This window comes from Austrofundulus limnaeus, unplaced genomic scaffold (genome assembly GCF_001266775.1).
Source record: "Austrofundulus limnaeus strain Quisiro unplaced genomic scaffold, Austrofundulus_limnaeus-1.0 Scaffold2399, whole genome shotgun sequence".
In the NCBI taxonomy this organism is placed as follows: domain Eukaryota; kingdom Metazoa; phylum Chordata; class Actinopteri; order Cyprinodontiformes; family Rivulidae; genus Austrofundulus; species Austrofundulus limnaeus.
Window position 1 is genome coordinate 3,283 of NW_013954801.1, and position 15,464 is coordinate 18,746.

The window sequence follows — 15,464 nt, forward strand, 5'->3', positions numbered from 1 at the left end:
GTTTATTATAGTTTTTCCAGAGTGACTTGAATTTTGCATGATTTAGTTCATTTGTTAGATTGTTAACATCTTGCACTATATTTCTTTTAGTTGAATTTAATATGCTTTGGTTGAGATTTTATGTTGATGTTAAATCTTTTAAGCTTTTTTTGTTAAAGAATTGACTCTAGAGTGCATATTTTGTGTTCATGAAAAAACTATTACAGAAAATATTACAATATTAAAGAACTGTTCTTGTTAATTTGATGAAAACATTTTAAATTTCCAGTGCACTCGCATCAGAATAACGTATAGATTTGTTGTTGGAATAATCGATCAATCGAAAAAAATAATCGTTAGATTAATCGATTAGAAAATAATCGTTTGGTACAGCTCTAGAGTAAACTCCATCTATTATTCCTGGGTAAAAACCTGCCGTGTGCGTTTACTCCAGTCAGATTCATTTGAAGCAGTGCAGCACTGTGAAGCAACACCCTGAGCAACGTGTCCTGCATGTCATTTTTCTGAAAATAATCTGTTCCCAGAAGCCGGTTGTTGAATTAGAAAGATGCACAGCTGACGAGCAGCTGGTCTGAGCCTACTGAGCATGTGAACCTGCTGCCTTCTTTCCAGCTCTGTCAAAAACAAGAAAAGATAAACAGCTTTCTTCCTGCGACTCCTCACCCAACACAGATACATTGTTGAGTGAACAAAACTATATGTCTTGCCATCACTATTGTTGTTTATCTGCTTAGATATGCATTTTACATGTTACATTGAGAGGGCAGAGGAGAAATTATGATCATTTATTCCCTGCCACGTCTTCAACCCATTTATACTCGTTCAAAAAAAGACGCCCGAAATGATGGTAAACACAGATCTGCTGGCTCACATCATATTGAAGTATAAACCAGGCTTAAGCCATATTCCCACAAATGTGATGCCGTCTCTATGGGATAAATCTTGTGCCAGCAGGAAGTGAATTCGAATTGCTCAGATTGAATCTGAATGTGCATAATTTGAAACTGAATGCATTGGTTTGAAAATAAATTTCACTAAATTGAAACTGAATTTAAAGTTTTGAATTTGAATTAATTTGCTTTGAAACTGTATTTTGGTTTATTAAAAAATCTGTTTGACTACTTTCAATTTCAGTTCCATAATTCAGATTTTTGTGTCACATCCTGGTCCTTTATAAAGTTTCCCTTTGGGGAATCGTTCCTTCTGTAATGTAACAGAGTTGATACAATCCACCGTAAAAGTGACAAAAACAGACAAACTTATTTTATTGCAGTGATTAATTTTACCTATGGAAAATGTTACATTTTACATCACATCATGGATCAGTCAGCAGCATCATCTGATCAATATGTGATCCATGATGTGATGTAAATGTAACATTTTCTATATATAGATCAAATTAATCACTGCAATAAAATAACTTTGTCTGTTTTTGTCACGTTTACAGTGGATTGCATCAACTCTGTTACATTACAGAAGGGAAACTTCACCAAAGTGAAACATAAATCTGTGGATCTGTGTTTGATTACTCTGGCTGGCTTTCTCAAAAACATGTGATACAAAAATCTGAATTATGGAACTAAAAGTGAAAGTAGTCAAACTGAATTTTTAATCAACCAAAATACAGTTTCAAAGCAAATTAATTCAGATACAAAACTTTAAATTCAGTTTCAATTTAGTAAAATTCATTTTCAAACCAATGCATTCAATTTCAAATTATGCACATTCAGATTCAATCTGAGCAATTCAAATTCAATTCCTGCTGGCACAAGATTGATCCCATTCATCTCTGCTAAAGATAACTCATCTCAACATGCCAAACTTTCTAAAGCAGCTTTATTCTTTTTTTTTTTCTTTTTTTTTTTGTATATCTTGATGACTAAAAAACAGCTTTCACATGCATTTATTTTTCTGGTGTACTGCAAATATTAAAATTTCTTTGTTCATTTTTCAGGGTGGAGAAAGAGAAAGCTCAGGCAGCAGAACAGGCAAAAGTAAGTTTGCTTTTCTTCAGCTGATATGTGATGATTGATAAAAAAACACGTGATCTTTTGGTTAATTTAAGCAAGACCTTTGTGTGTGGGAATTCATGAATAAAAATAAAATTATTTGTTTATATAGGGTTCAAAGTGTTACCTTTTCTTTTAAAGTCTGTCTCATTCTGTGCAATGTTCTGTTTCATCTCAGAAACGTCTTGAACAGAAATCAGGGTCAGTCACAGCTACACCAGCAGGAACCGCTGCAACGCCCGCTGCCTCACCAAAGGTCATCGTCGGCTCCATTTCGGGCCAGGGCACCCCCAGTGCCAAAGTGGTGTTGTCCACCAAGATGTGCACCCCCGTCACATTCCAGCAGAACAAAAACTTCCAGCAGTCGTTCGCCACCTGGGTCAAACAGGGTCAAAGCTCACAAGGTAAATCAGGGAAAGGCTGACCTTAGTGTTTCCCCTATCGGTGTACAAGGAGTGCGGCCCACCCTGTCAAACAAAACGGACCACCTCACCTAACACACACATTCATTCTAGTAAAAGGGAGAATTATAAGATTCAACTAATGCTAATTAAATTACAGACTCTTTCACGCTCTGCTTTATTTTAAAAAGATGCACTCTTTTTTAATAAATACTAGTATAGTTCTGCTGTCAATCAACATTCTATGTTGAAACGCCCACCACCCAGGCCAATATTCCAGGGGAAACACTGAAAAAGGCATTCACAACTTTATTTAGCTGCTATTTATGTTATCATGTGACCTTGAAATGTTTTGGTTCACTTTTTAGTCTCTACTGTTGGGTTCCTACATGATTTTAGTCAGAAATTTAATGCATAACAACAAGGTTTACGGTAACAAACACTATTTTCCTATTTTGTGTTTGCTTACTTTATTAGGAGCGGGTGCGGAGACCACGGTGGCCACATCTAGTGGACATACGTTACACATAACAGGAACGTCGGCCAGTGGAAAGGTGGTGACCACAAAGCTGCCGCTGCCTGCCAACAGCAAGATCGTCACGGTTAACGTGCCAACGACACAAGGAGGTACGGTTGGCTTTATTAAGTCACACCGCAAAGAGAGAGGGTACAAGTTGCATTTAGTCGGCGTATTCATTACTTTCTTTCAGTAAGGATTTCAGGATGCATGTATGTTAGTTTTCTTTGCTTCACCTCACCACACCTGAGACGTTTAAGATGTGTTCGAGATTAGATCCAGCATTTTCGTCTAAAAACCTTTGTAAACATTTAGGTGTGCCAAAAACTGCACACAGATCCCTGAAAAGTTCATTTTAAAACTCTACACATTTGCCTTAAATTATGCATTCCTTTTGCATTTTATAACTTTATAAATAAATGTTTTTTTTTTAGCTTAGCAGCTTTATCCTGGTTGTGTTACAACCCTAATTTTCTTAATCTGTTCGAACTTACATGCGCTTCATTTAACTTGAATATGTTTATTCTAAATGAGACGAAGGTTTGCTTAGGCCTGTGAAGTTACAGCAGGGAGAATGTTGCTCATTAATTGTCTGTCATTTATAGTGTTGACTCAGTTTGTTACGTGGGCGGGCCGTTTTAGGTTCACAGATTAATGTCCTGATGCATCTCAGTAATCCAGGTAAAAAAATCAAAAAGAAAAATTTGTACAGGTCTTCTGGACGGGTTCTTCTCTAATGAAACGTTTCGTCTCTCCTCCAAGAGACTTCTTCAGTCTGAGAGTTTCAGGCAAAATTCAGGCTTTTAAGCCCAGCCTCCATGTGACTGATACATCACATGGCTATCTTTGACACCTAATTAACACTTATTGTTAACAGGGGGTGGAGTGATACTGGCAATAGCAGCATTGTAGGAGGGGGACAACTGAAAACGGAGGCCTCCACCTCTGTTTAATGATGGACGGTCTTTCTTCACAAAAATGGCTTCTTTTACTCCTCTCTCAAACCAACGTTCCTCTCTATCAAGAATGAGAACATCCTCATCTCTGAAAGAGTGACCGCTGGCCTGTAAATGAGTGAAAACTGCAGAGTTCTGGCCATTAGATGTAGCTCGTCTGTGTTGGGACATTCTTTTGAACAGTGGCTGCTTTGTTTCCCCGATGTATAACTGGTCGCAGTCCTCCTGGCACTTAACAGCATATACAACATTGCTCTGTTTGTGCCGGGGCACCGGATCTTTGGGGTGAACCAGCCTTTGCCGTAATGTGTTTTGGGGTTTGAAAGCCACTGGGACATCATGTTTAGAAAATAAACGTCTCAGTTTCTCCGAAACACCCGCAGCATACGGAATAACCACTGGTTTGGGTCTGGGTTTGGGGTCTTCATTTTCACCTGAAGGTTGCATGGAATCCTGTCTGTGTTTCCTGTCTGCTTTCAGGAAAGCCCAGTCAGGATAACCACACTGCTCCAGGGCCTGTCGTGTGTGTGATTATCTTTCACATGGAGGCAGTGCTTAAAAGCCTGAATTTTGCCTGAAACTCTCAGACTGAAGAAGTCTCTTGGAGGAGAGACGAWACGTTTCATTAGAGAAGAACCCGTCCAGAAGACCTATACAATTTTTTTTCTTTTGTACAGATTAACTTGATTTAAGTTGAGAGAATTCAGGGTTCCCGCAGATCCTTGAAAAGTCTTAAAAGGCCTTGAATTCATCAATCCAAAAAGAAGGCCTTTAAAAGTCTTAAATCAATCTTCAGAAGTCTTAAAAATGTTAACACACTGTAAGTAGGATGACTATAATAAGTGATGACTGATGGACATTCTCCTTTGACATCACTTCCTGTTTGTTTGTCACTCCTGTGACAGTTGTTTTGTAATCTGTTAATAATGTCTTTCCAAAAATGCATTCATGTTTCTCACAAAAATTTGATGTCACGGGCACTTTAAGGTTTCATCTACAGCAAACTGGGGTTGAGAACCCACTGTGGGTCCTAAAACAACAAATTTTGGGTCATTAGAGGATTTCCAGGAATTAAATTAGTTTTAAAACTGGATGTTTTTGCTATATTTGACAAAAAAGCAGTTAGATATGGATGAAAACAATTGGTCTATCAGCAAAATTTGAATAATTCAACCAAAAATGCTTTGATTCGTGAGTTTCTGCTGTTTTTGTTGTTTTGTCCTTTGTGTTTGTGAAATTGGTCTTAAATTTAATTTCACCTGGCATTAAAAAGGTCTTAAATTTAACTTGCCTTAAACTGTAGGAACCATGGAATTGTAGAGAATAAACATGAAATTTGAATTTTTAAAGATTGTAAAAATGGGATAAAATGGGTTTTAATTTCAAGAATGCTCTGCAGTCAATAAATGAAGAGACTCATCCTAAACAAGGATACAAAGGAAGGGATTTTTCTTTCTTTTGAAGTCATCATGAAGGAGAATCTAAGTTCAGGTGGAGTGTAACCATTTAATGGACGTGTGTGTTTACCCAGCTCGGCTGCTTGGTGCTCTATTTATTTTGGAAAGGCTTAAGGAAGTTAGGTAGGAAAACAAGTTTACCCTGAGGTCTGCTTCCCAGACAGGTAGCCCTCTATAGTAGGACTCCATATATTTTTCCCCCCCCTTCTTCCTTCTCAATAAAACCATACCTCTCCACTCACTCAGGTCCTGACTCCTCGGGCTCTTAAAACAACCAGTTCATAGAAAAGCGTGTTTGATGTGTGACCAGAGCAGCAACTCTCTGGGCTTACAAGCGGGCTTAACATCTTGGTCTGAAGAGGGAAGCCCTTGATGTGTAAAGGCTTACCCGCTCAGTAATGGTTGCTGAACCTCAGGGAAAAAAAGGCAGCAAAAAGAAGAAAAAAAGTGACATTTGTGGTTTCCAATTCCATTTCACGTGAGCTCATGAAGGCAGGGAGCAAATATGAAATGCCCTCTTTGTCAGACTCCAGTTTTAAGATGTAGAATTCATGCATCATTTATGTGGGAGTTCAGGTATGTTGGGGGAAACTCAACTAAGCTTTCAGCCAGCCTTTGAAGATTTTTTTTATTTTACCTGCTTGACTAATATTTACAAATACTGTGGTTAAAAGCCAGCCCTTCTGCGAAGTGAGGTGCCTACAAATAACTGAGGTTGGGTTTTTGACAGAATGTCTGAACAACTACTTACTTGTAGCATCAGTAATTGTATTACAGGTCTTTGAATATCTAATGTTTCTATCTGTAAATATTAAAGAATGTGCGTTGGATTTAGAGTAAAGGTATCTTATGATACGTTTGCTGGAAATACAGGTTTTCAAACAAAGTTTCCTTATTGTTCACATTTTCTTTATTTCTAACAATTTTGTTGATATCTAACTATTACATATTATCTATTTATTCTTGACTATTTAAGGTTTCACAAGGTTTTTTTAACCATTCGTTGTCTTTAATTCTGTCTTCAACTTGAACATTGTGCTTTTTCTTTTCTTGCAGGCGTGGTGCAGCAGAAAGTGTTGGGCATCATCCCATCCAGTACGGCAGGTGGTTCCCAAACCTACACCACATTCCAGCCACGCACTACCACGCTTAATATCAAGCCCAGTACTCCCGGTTCCCAACAGCAGGTACAAACCTGGGTCCAAACTTTTGTTTTGTTACTATTTTTATTGGTGTTTTTATTGCACTTCGTGGCCTGTGACCTACTGTTTCCCATTTAAATTAGATAAGACGGTATAGAGTTAGTTTTTTTTATTTTACAGTGAATTTACCAGCTGACAAATCCTGCATTACAGTACATGACCTGCTTTTTGTCTCTACTTCTAAGTGCACCTATCATTTGTTTCTTTTTCATGTTGCACCAAACTGTAACTCTTATACCGACGGACTGTAGATAGGCACAGGAACTGATAAACAGACCAAATTTTTGGTTGGAGTCCTAACTGAGCACAACCTGCTCAACCACTCCATGACAATAGTCATAGATTTATAGACCTCTTTGCACTACTTAGACCACTGCCTGGCTTTGATCAGTCAAAGGAAAATAATCCTTGGGGACCCCTTTGTGGATCCAGAGAAGCTCAGAACACCGAGTGTTTCTAACTTTGTGTTCTTCATCCAAGGAACATAAAGGTTTGAATAAAGCTCAGTGTCTTCTTTTTTTGGGAGAGCAATGGGCCCACTTACGAGGCTCTCGCTCATATGGGTTCTTTATCCATCCCCACTCACCATAAACCCTTATACCTAGGTACATACTGATCCATGACTTGGACAAATAGTTACATCCCTTATTTTTTAAGTTAAAGTTTTTATATATACTTAACAAAACTAATACTTTATTTCTGCTGCTGCCTCTAAAATATAAATTTTCATTTTCTTTTCAAAAATATCCTCCAGGTTCTGCCAGGAAGCGGTCAGATCTGTCCAGGAATGACAATGATCCGAACCCCGATCCAGCAGTCGGGAGCGGTTGGAAAGACGATTATTCGTACGCCCCTCGTGGTCCAGCAAGGTATTAAACCCTTATTGTGTTTTCAGTTTTCACACATTTGTTGAGTCTGTTTCCTTCTTTCTGAAATACACCTCGTTTCTGTGTGAGTCGGCGATAAAGATACATCAGGATTAGAGATGCTCGATGTTGACTTTTTGCCCACATTCGATATGTCAATATTGTTCAACACTTAATTCCAATATTAACCAATATTACGAACCGATATTAAGGTGACATCACATCCCATATCTCCTGTCAGGGATACTCTGCCTGCTTTTACTCTGATACCCCACTAGATGCATTCCAAATGGAAACATTGTACAAAATAAAAAACATTTCACTGAAGTTATGGAAAAAGTGCCATTTTTATTTTTAACATTTTGTCTCAAACAATAGTTTGGATCATGCTCTCCCTGATAAAATCCAATTTGATGATGTCATCAATCGTGCGCCAACATTTCTGGACCACAAGCATTTATTAACACATTTTGGTCAAATCCAGCCGTTAATTTATCGATCGGGCTTTTGTTATCAGAAGAAAAACCAATACTGATATGTTGATATTTTACATTTTTATGCTAATATCAGACCGATAATATCTGTAGGCCGATATTATCAGACATCTCTAGTCAGTAGTACCGATGGGAAAGTGAGCCACTGTGTTCCTGCTTCATTAGTTTGCGTCCTGTATCTCCACAGGTCAGGGTGGACAACAGGTAGTGACACAGATCATCCGTGGCCAGCCAGTTTCCACTACGATATCTGCTGCCAGTTCGGTCACCACAGGAACTGGTCAGGGTGTTGCCAGCCCCAACGCAGGGGGACAGGCAGCAAGCCAAACGCCACCCAGCACCCCGCGGACACCGGGCCAAGGCCAGGTCAAACTCACCATGGCCCAGCTGGCACAGCTCACTCAGGTTGGTGGTGGAGAAGCTCTGGTCTGTGCTGCCCCGAAATTTAGAAAGGAACACCTTTCATAGGGGACTATTTATTGCAGAAATCTTTTAAAAAGGCCATGATGGTGCAAATATACTGTATTTATTTTATGTTCATCAGTTCTGAGGAGTGAGATCGGCTGTAAATAGAGTGGAGTGTGTGGCTGATGAGGTTTTGTCTGTGCTCCTGACAGAAGCAGCAGGCGGGTTCGGACCGACTAACCGGCGTCGGTGGTTCCGCTCAGGCTCTGACTGTGATGGTTCAAGGCCAGGGTCAGACCACCGGCCAGCTGCAGCTGATACCCCAAGGGGTCACCGTCATTCCAGGACCGGGCCAACAACTCATGCAGGCAGCGCTGCCCAACGGCCAGGTGCAGCGCTTCCTCTTCACCGCGCTGGCCTCCGCAGCTACACCTGCTTCAAGCACAGGTACAAAAAAAACAAACCAGAAATGTTTGCATTCGGAGAAATAAGACTTTTAATTTTTGCACCAGATGCAACATTTAATAAAAAAAACGTAATAAATTGTCATTAAATTTGGATAAAACTAATTATATGATATTTATTAATAGAAAGAGAACTGTTGATGTTCCGTTTAGAGTCAATGGTGTTGAGATCTGTAGAGTCAGTGAGGTGAAGTTTCTGGTTCATTATTGATGAAAACCTGACATGGAAATCCCATATAAATCATTTAGGAACAAAAATAGCCAAATCCATTGCACCAATGTACAAAGTAAAGGGTTTATTTAATGATAAATCTCTGTTTATATTATATAATGCAATAATTGTTCCACACTTGATCTACTGTGTTGATGTTTGGGGAAAATCCTTCAAAACGATCACAAATCCTATTTTTATTTAACAGAAAAGAGAATTATCACCAGAAAACATTACTGTCACCCATCGAATATATTATTTTGTAAATTAAAATTATTAAAATTTTATGAGTTGNGAGCGTTGACAGAGAGGAGAAGGTAGAAATGACTCAGCCTGGAACTGAAAATATGGATGGAGGACAACAGAGCTGCTTCATGGAAGAACAACCTCAGATTAGCCTGTTAGCTTTAGCGCCAACGCTGTATTGTCTTAAATGCATTATCTCGGTGCTAGCGCGACAAACTAACAAGCTAACCTGTTGTCCTCCATCCATATTTTCAGTTCCAGGCTGAGTCATTTCTACCTTCTCCTCTCTGGTTTCATTTAAAAGAGTCGATCATCAGATATTGTCCAAGATTAATCTTCAGGGGTGATCAGCTGAGGGGACCAGGCCATCTTCATGGTTACAGAATGAGGCACGAGAGAAAACCTAACTGGTTATCTCAACAAAACCATTGGGAAATTAACCAGTCATCTTGACAAAAACCTTCAGGAAATTAAGAAATTGTTTTGGGATATCTTGAGAAAACCAGCTCATGGCTTCTGAACTGAAGGTATGATCAAAGACCAAGAATTAGATATTTTAGTTAGTTCTGAGTTTTATAAAAGTACTAACTAGTGCAAATAAGTGAACATTTTAACGTGGTTTTGTCTTTGACATTACTCATGTGTAAAATGTGTGAAGAAGCTGACAAACTTCATTACGTGAAAGAAGCGGACAGGCACGGTCTTGGACCTGGACACTCCATGGAGATCAGTCGCCTCAAACCGCACAAAGTGGATGTTTTCTCGAGCGATCTGTTGCTTGATCTGCTCCATGGCAGCAATGACCATCAGGTTCCCAGACGACTCGCTTGGCTTGTTTCCGTTATCTGGGAGAAACAGTTTTTAAAGATCTGTAAAGCAATGTTTGGCTTCAAACACTAAAACTTCATCTTAGATTAAAAAAAACTGGTTATATTTTTGAAACTGAGCATTTCAGCAGCTTCTGAATAACTTATGTAACGATAAAACACTGTTTACATGATATAATGCAATAACTGTTCAACACTTGATTTACTGTGTTGAAGTCTGGGCTAAAACATGTAAAACAATCACAAATCCTATTTTTATTTTACAGAAAACAGCCGTCAGAATCATCACCAGAAAACATTACTGTCATCCATCAAATATATTATTTTATAAATTTAAATTATTTAAATTTTATGAGTTGGTTCATTATAATATCTTGCAGATTATGTATAAGGCCGTCAGAATCATCACCAGAAAACATTACTGTCACCCATCGAATATATTATTTTGTAAATTAAAATTATTAAAATTTTATGAGTTGGTTCATTATAATATCTTGCAGATTATGTATAAGGCTCATAAAAAAATACCTTTAAACATCCAGTTATATTTTGTTACGAGAGAAAGTTTATATAATCTTAAGGGACTTGGGATATTTATAAAACCTAAAATTTGAACAAACTTGAAGGACAGATAAGACTGTGGAATAATCTGGAAGGTGTTTATAAAAATGTTGGTTAAATGTGTTTAAGAGAATGATAAAAATGTTTGTTAAAGAAATATGAAATTGTATAATTACGGTATATCAAAAGTTGTTTGAAAGGGAATTGAAGTTTTTATTTTCTTTTGTTTCTTGATCATTATTGCTTGAAATTAAATTTGGAAAAAAGGGGCAGATATTACAAGATTTTTTTTCTTCTTTCTGCCTCCTTTCATTTTAAGTGTGATTTTTATTTTTATTTTTTGTGTATAAATTTTTTTATTTATAAATGAAATGAATAAATGAATTCAATTAAATTTCAAAATTTAACATTTAGAACAATAGCGCTGGTCAGGGTTACTAAAAATAGCTCTCTACACAGTATGTGACATCAGCATGTACCTGGATGTCAGTCGAGCTGAACAAGTACAACACAGTGCTGTAGTTGTGATTAACGCCAATTAAAAAACAGCAGAAAAAATGGTATCTATGAAGCATTTTTACTATGAGACTTGCAATAGTGAGAACAAGAATCAAAAGAAATGGACTTGAATTGTTTTTCTTTAGAAAATAAAAGTAAAGCAGCATGCATATTGAAACTTTTCTGCAAGTTGTAATATACCAGACGTTGTAGGCAGTAGTTCAGTATTTGAACACAAAGAATATGAAGTTAAGTGGTTTTTATTGTTCCTAATTTTACATCTTTTATATTCCGCCACTTGTAGCACAAAGTGTGTTACAAATTAAATTTATTATTATTATTATTATTATTATTATTATTCAAAACATTATCATCATCTTTGCATTCTCCAACTGTAGTGTGAAAGCTGTCTGAAGCTATTTCTAAAACTAGCTGGGGGTTTTTTGTCTGGCATCCGGGACTTTGGGAATTCCCCACAATTCTCGGGACAACATCCCTGATCAACACTAATAAATATTCTATCACTAGTTTCCTGATATTTCCTTTTGCTTAAATTTTGTCCAGCCACCGCAGCTTCCAGCCAGCCGGCCTCCACCCACAACAAAGCCTCCACCCAGCCCGGGCAGCAGACTGTCGCTCCGGTCCAGGCTGGGGCATCGCCACTGTCCACCGCTAGCTCCCTGTCCTCAGCTGCCCCTCAGGGCCAGGTACCCACTCAGACGCAGGCCCACATGCCCATCCAGTCTCCCACGTCGCTGCAGGTCACAGCTCAGGGGGGAGCCTCCCAGATGCAGCTGCAGCAGACGCCCCAGATCATCAGCATGTCTGGGATACAGCAGCAGGTGCAGGGATGACTGCAGCTGAGCTGCAGCTCCACAGCTCAGCTGCTATCAGTGGATAAACTGTTCTGGTTGTTGGTTTTTTTTTTCTGAAATATTCCACCTTTTGATGTTTTTAGGTTCTGGCCCAGCTACAGAACCAGCAGGGTGGAGGTGCTCTGCCACAGCACATCAAACTGCAGCTTCCCATCCAGATACAACAGAGTGGGACCACCTCAGCTCAGGGTGGACAGGTACTGGATCAAAACCAGCGTTACTTCAACTTAACAGACGCTGTCTTTCTAGGAACTTTCTAAGAAGCTTTTATTTTGTAAAATAAGAACAAATTCAATCAATCCTTAAATATGTTTTGATGTTACTAAAAGTGATTCTTCTCCAGTACCAAGACGCTCGTTGAGTGCAGCCTCTGGGTCGTGCTAACCCGAACCAAACTAAATTACATTTAAACAAATTCCAACTGGCACATTTTGATTCCCACATCCGAACCTCTGTCCAGATTGGAAATGTAGTTACCATCCAGGCAGCGTCTGTCCAAGAGCAACTGCAGCGGATCCAGCAGCTCAGAGAGCAGCAGCAGCAGAGGAAGAGACAAGCTGCCGAAGCAAAGCGAGAGCTCGCCCTTAACGCAGTCAACCAGAGCGACATTATTCAGAAACAGGTGTGTGCGTGCAGGAAGTCACTGACACAACCCACTGTCACGTACACAAACACTGTTTGTCTTTTAGAGTTTTCAAACCTCCCAGGACTGATGCACAAACCGTCTGTGATTGTGTGAATGCTACAAAGCTTCACACCACTGAGATGATCCGTGTTTTCCCCTCTTTGGTTACACAATTATGGTGCTATTTCAACAATTTATACATCAAAATGCTCAGCTCCTTCAGGACATGCCAGCTATGACGTTTGGCATTTCAGCAATTATAATTTTAATCTTGTTTTACCATTTAAGCAATTTTTTTAGGCTTTTCAGCTATTTTTAGATATTTTTCCTTGCTTTTTTATTGGCTATCTTAATGCTCTTTTTTGCTATTCTGCCAATTTATTTATTTATTTATTTGTATTCAGTCAAATTCTGTTTTGATCATTTAAGCTTTGTATACTTCTTTCAGTTGTTTTCTGCCATTTAAGCATTTTTTTAGCCATTTCAGGTATTTTTAGTTTTTCTTTTTCAGCTAAATTCACCTTCTTGATCATTTCTGCTTCCTTGTGCTAGAGTCCACTTTTCAACTACTTTTCTGCAAATTTTACAACAAATTAACATTTTTGTACTGCTTTTTTATCTGCAAAAATCAGCATTAAGGGCTCGACACACGGGCAGCGACAAACTACAGCGATTAACAGCTGTCATCGCAGCCAGGGTGAAAACCCGACACACGGGACGCGATAGCGATCACAGCGTTGCGAATCGCGCTCTCAGATCACTTGTCTTTACAAAATTTGATTGGTTCTACTCTGGGTGTGCATTACGGACGTGTAAACTAAACAAATCTTGCGATGCTAATGATATTGAAAAACAAACACACATCAAGATACAGTTTTATGAGGAAAAACTTACCATAAACTTCACCCTGGTGCCAATAAATTCCCACAAAGCTTTTTAGTAATCACTTGGTGAAAGTATTAGCTAACTGCAGTGTGTAGCATACTCTCCTTTCATTGGTCAGTCAATAAAACCCTCGCTGATTGATTGTACGCTAAGCGACAGCGACAAAAGTTGAACATTTTTCAACTTTCATATGTCGCGTCGCAAGCTCGCGTGTGCACGTCTACGTGCACGAGCGTGAAATTTCACATGCACTATTTTCGGCGGTCGCTTAGCTGGAGGAGGGCAAGCGATTGTCGCCTCACCGTACAGGCTCCATAGGAAATGAATGGAGAGTGAGCGACGTCGCCTCCCGTGTGTCGAGCCCTTTAAGCATTCGTGCTGCATTTTTGCAGGAAATGGAAATTCTCTAGTTGAATTTGTATATTTGCCTGTTTATTTTCAATAAATGTGACTTTTTTTTCTTATCATGTTAAGAATAGATGCTGTTCTAAACACTCCTGCAGTCTTGTTATTAAATTAGGGACAAATCCTAATTTATGTCACACAAAAGCTTTTTTTATTGTTTGTGAAGATCCTCCTGTATTACTACTATATATTCATGGGGAAAAAAACAATTGCTGCCTACAGGAATAAGTTTATTTTTGCTTTTCCTCTGGATGTTGTCTAGTTTTCTGTAGTGTAACCATTTAATCTCAGCCTTTAAACAGTTTCATCTGTTATTTAAAAGAAAAGGGAGTTTGTGCTCATTCCTTCCTGTGTTGTTTGTTTCAGGTGGTTATGAAACAGAACGCTGCAATCGAGCACCTTAAGCAAAAGAAGACCATGACTCCTGCCGAAAGAGAAGAAAATCAGAGGTTTGTGTGCAGAGTGTTCCTTCTGTGTGGATGTTTATGTGAAGGTGTCATTTAGGAAGTCGAGACGTTTATGTTGTGGATCAGTGAGAATGTGAGTCAGCCTTCCGTCTGACGCGCACCATCACAGAAAATATGTTTCATCCATGTGAGGAAAAGCCTCTTTTTATTTTCAGAATCAAACCTCTAGTTGTGTTCTTATCTTATCTTGTGCACTGTTAGCCTTTTTCTCCTCTGTTTTGGCTAACTTTGGTCTAACACGATGTTAGTGGGGATACAGCTCAGAATATTTACCGTTATAACTCTGATGGATGTGGGTTCTGTTTGTCACTCTACATTCAAATTCTTCACTATAACTGCTTCTTAAAGGTATTTTTAAAAAGCTACATTTGTTTGAACTTTGAAGCAAAACAAATTATTGATTAATGACTTCATTAAAATGATTTTTTTTGAAACATAAAACAATTTAGGATTTTATTTTATTTTATTATCATTATTTTTAATACAAAACAGCTGTTAGAAATAAAAATGTGGGGTTAGTTTTTATATCTGTTTGCATTTCAGCTTGAAGATGCTGTGCTTTTTGTGCAGCACTTCATAAGGTTTTATTCTAAAATAATTTTATATTTAATGAAATGAAAAAGTGGGTGTGTTTTCCTGGCTTGTGTTGTTGCAGCAGATAGGTTGAACTCTGACCAACAGGTGACCTTGACAGCCATATGCATGTTTGTGTCCACAGACGTTGTGTCAACACTGAATCCATTCACACAGAGCTGAAACACTGAAGCCTGAATACCGTCACATCACTGAGGCAGCTGTCTGCAGCTCCTTTCTGCTTATTCTGTCACGCTTTTTTCCATGTCTTCATGTCATCCGCTTCCTCCGTCTTTTCCTTCAAAACATCGTTCTGTTTGTAATTTTGCACAACTTTGACATCAGTTTGTTGTTTTTCTTTCCTCTGTGTGCCGTTGAATTTCACTTCAGCCTTCTCTACTTTCATGCTGCATTTGCCGTGTTTACTTCTGTGTTCGCTGCAGAAACCCTGGCCTGTTTTTGACCTCAGCTCTCTGTGTGTGTGTGTGTGTGTGTGCGTGCGTGCGTGCGTGCGTGCGTG

At 38.7% G+C, this 15,464-nt stretch overlaps 2 protein-coding genes across 2 annotated transcripts in view; one reads left to right on the plus strand and one right to left on the minus strand.

Moving 5' to 3' along the window:
- The window catches only part of LOC106510925 (lengsin), a gene marked incomplete at its 5' end in the record, with an annotated part of 13,049 nt that extends 2,976 nt beyond the window's left edge, over positions 1-10,073 (minus strand). Inside the window, 1 exon segment of the mRNA XM_013999660.1 lies at positions 9,907-10,073. Within this exon segment, the coding sequence (XP_013855114.1) occupies positions 9,907-10,073 (167 nt within the window).
- Positions 1,955-14,743, plus strand: LOC106510924 (nucleosome-remodeling factor subunit BPTF; the record flags this gene model as incomplete). Its single annotated transcript, XM_013999659.1, is given in 11 exon segments — positions 1,955-1,994; positions 2,188-2,413; positions 2,888-3,037; positions 6,397-6,527; positions 7,297-7,411; positions 8,090-8,307; positions 8,520-8,754; positions 11,679-11,956; positions 12,073-12,186; positions 12,450-12,611; positions 14,271-14,743. Coding segments are annotated over 11 exon segments (1,807 nt in total), but the record flags the coding sequence as incomplete, so codon positions are not given.
- Between the last annotated feature and the right edge of the window lie 721 nt (positions 14,744-15,464).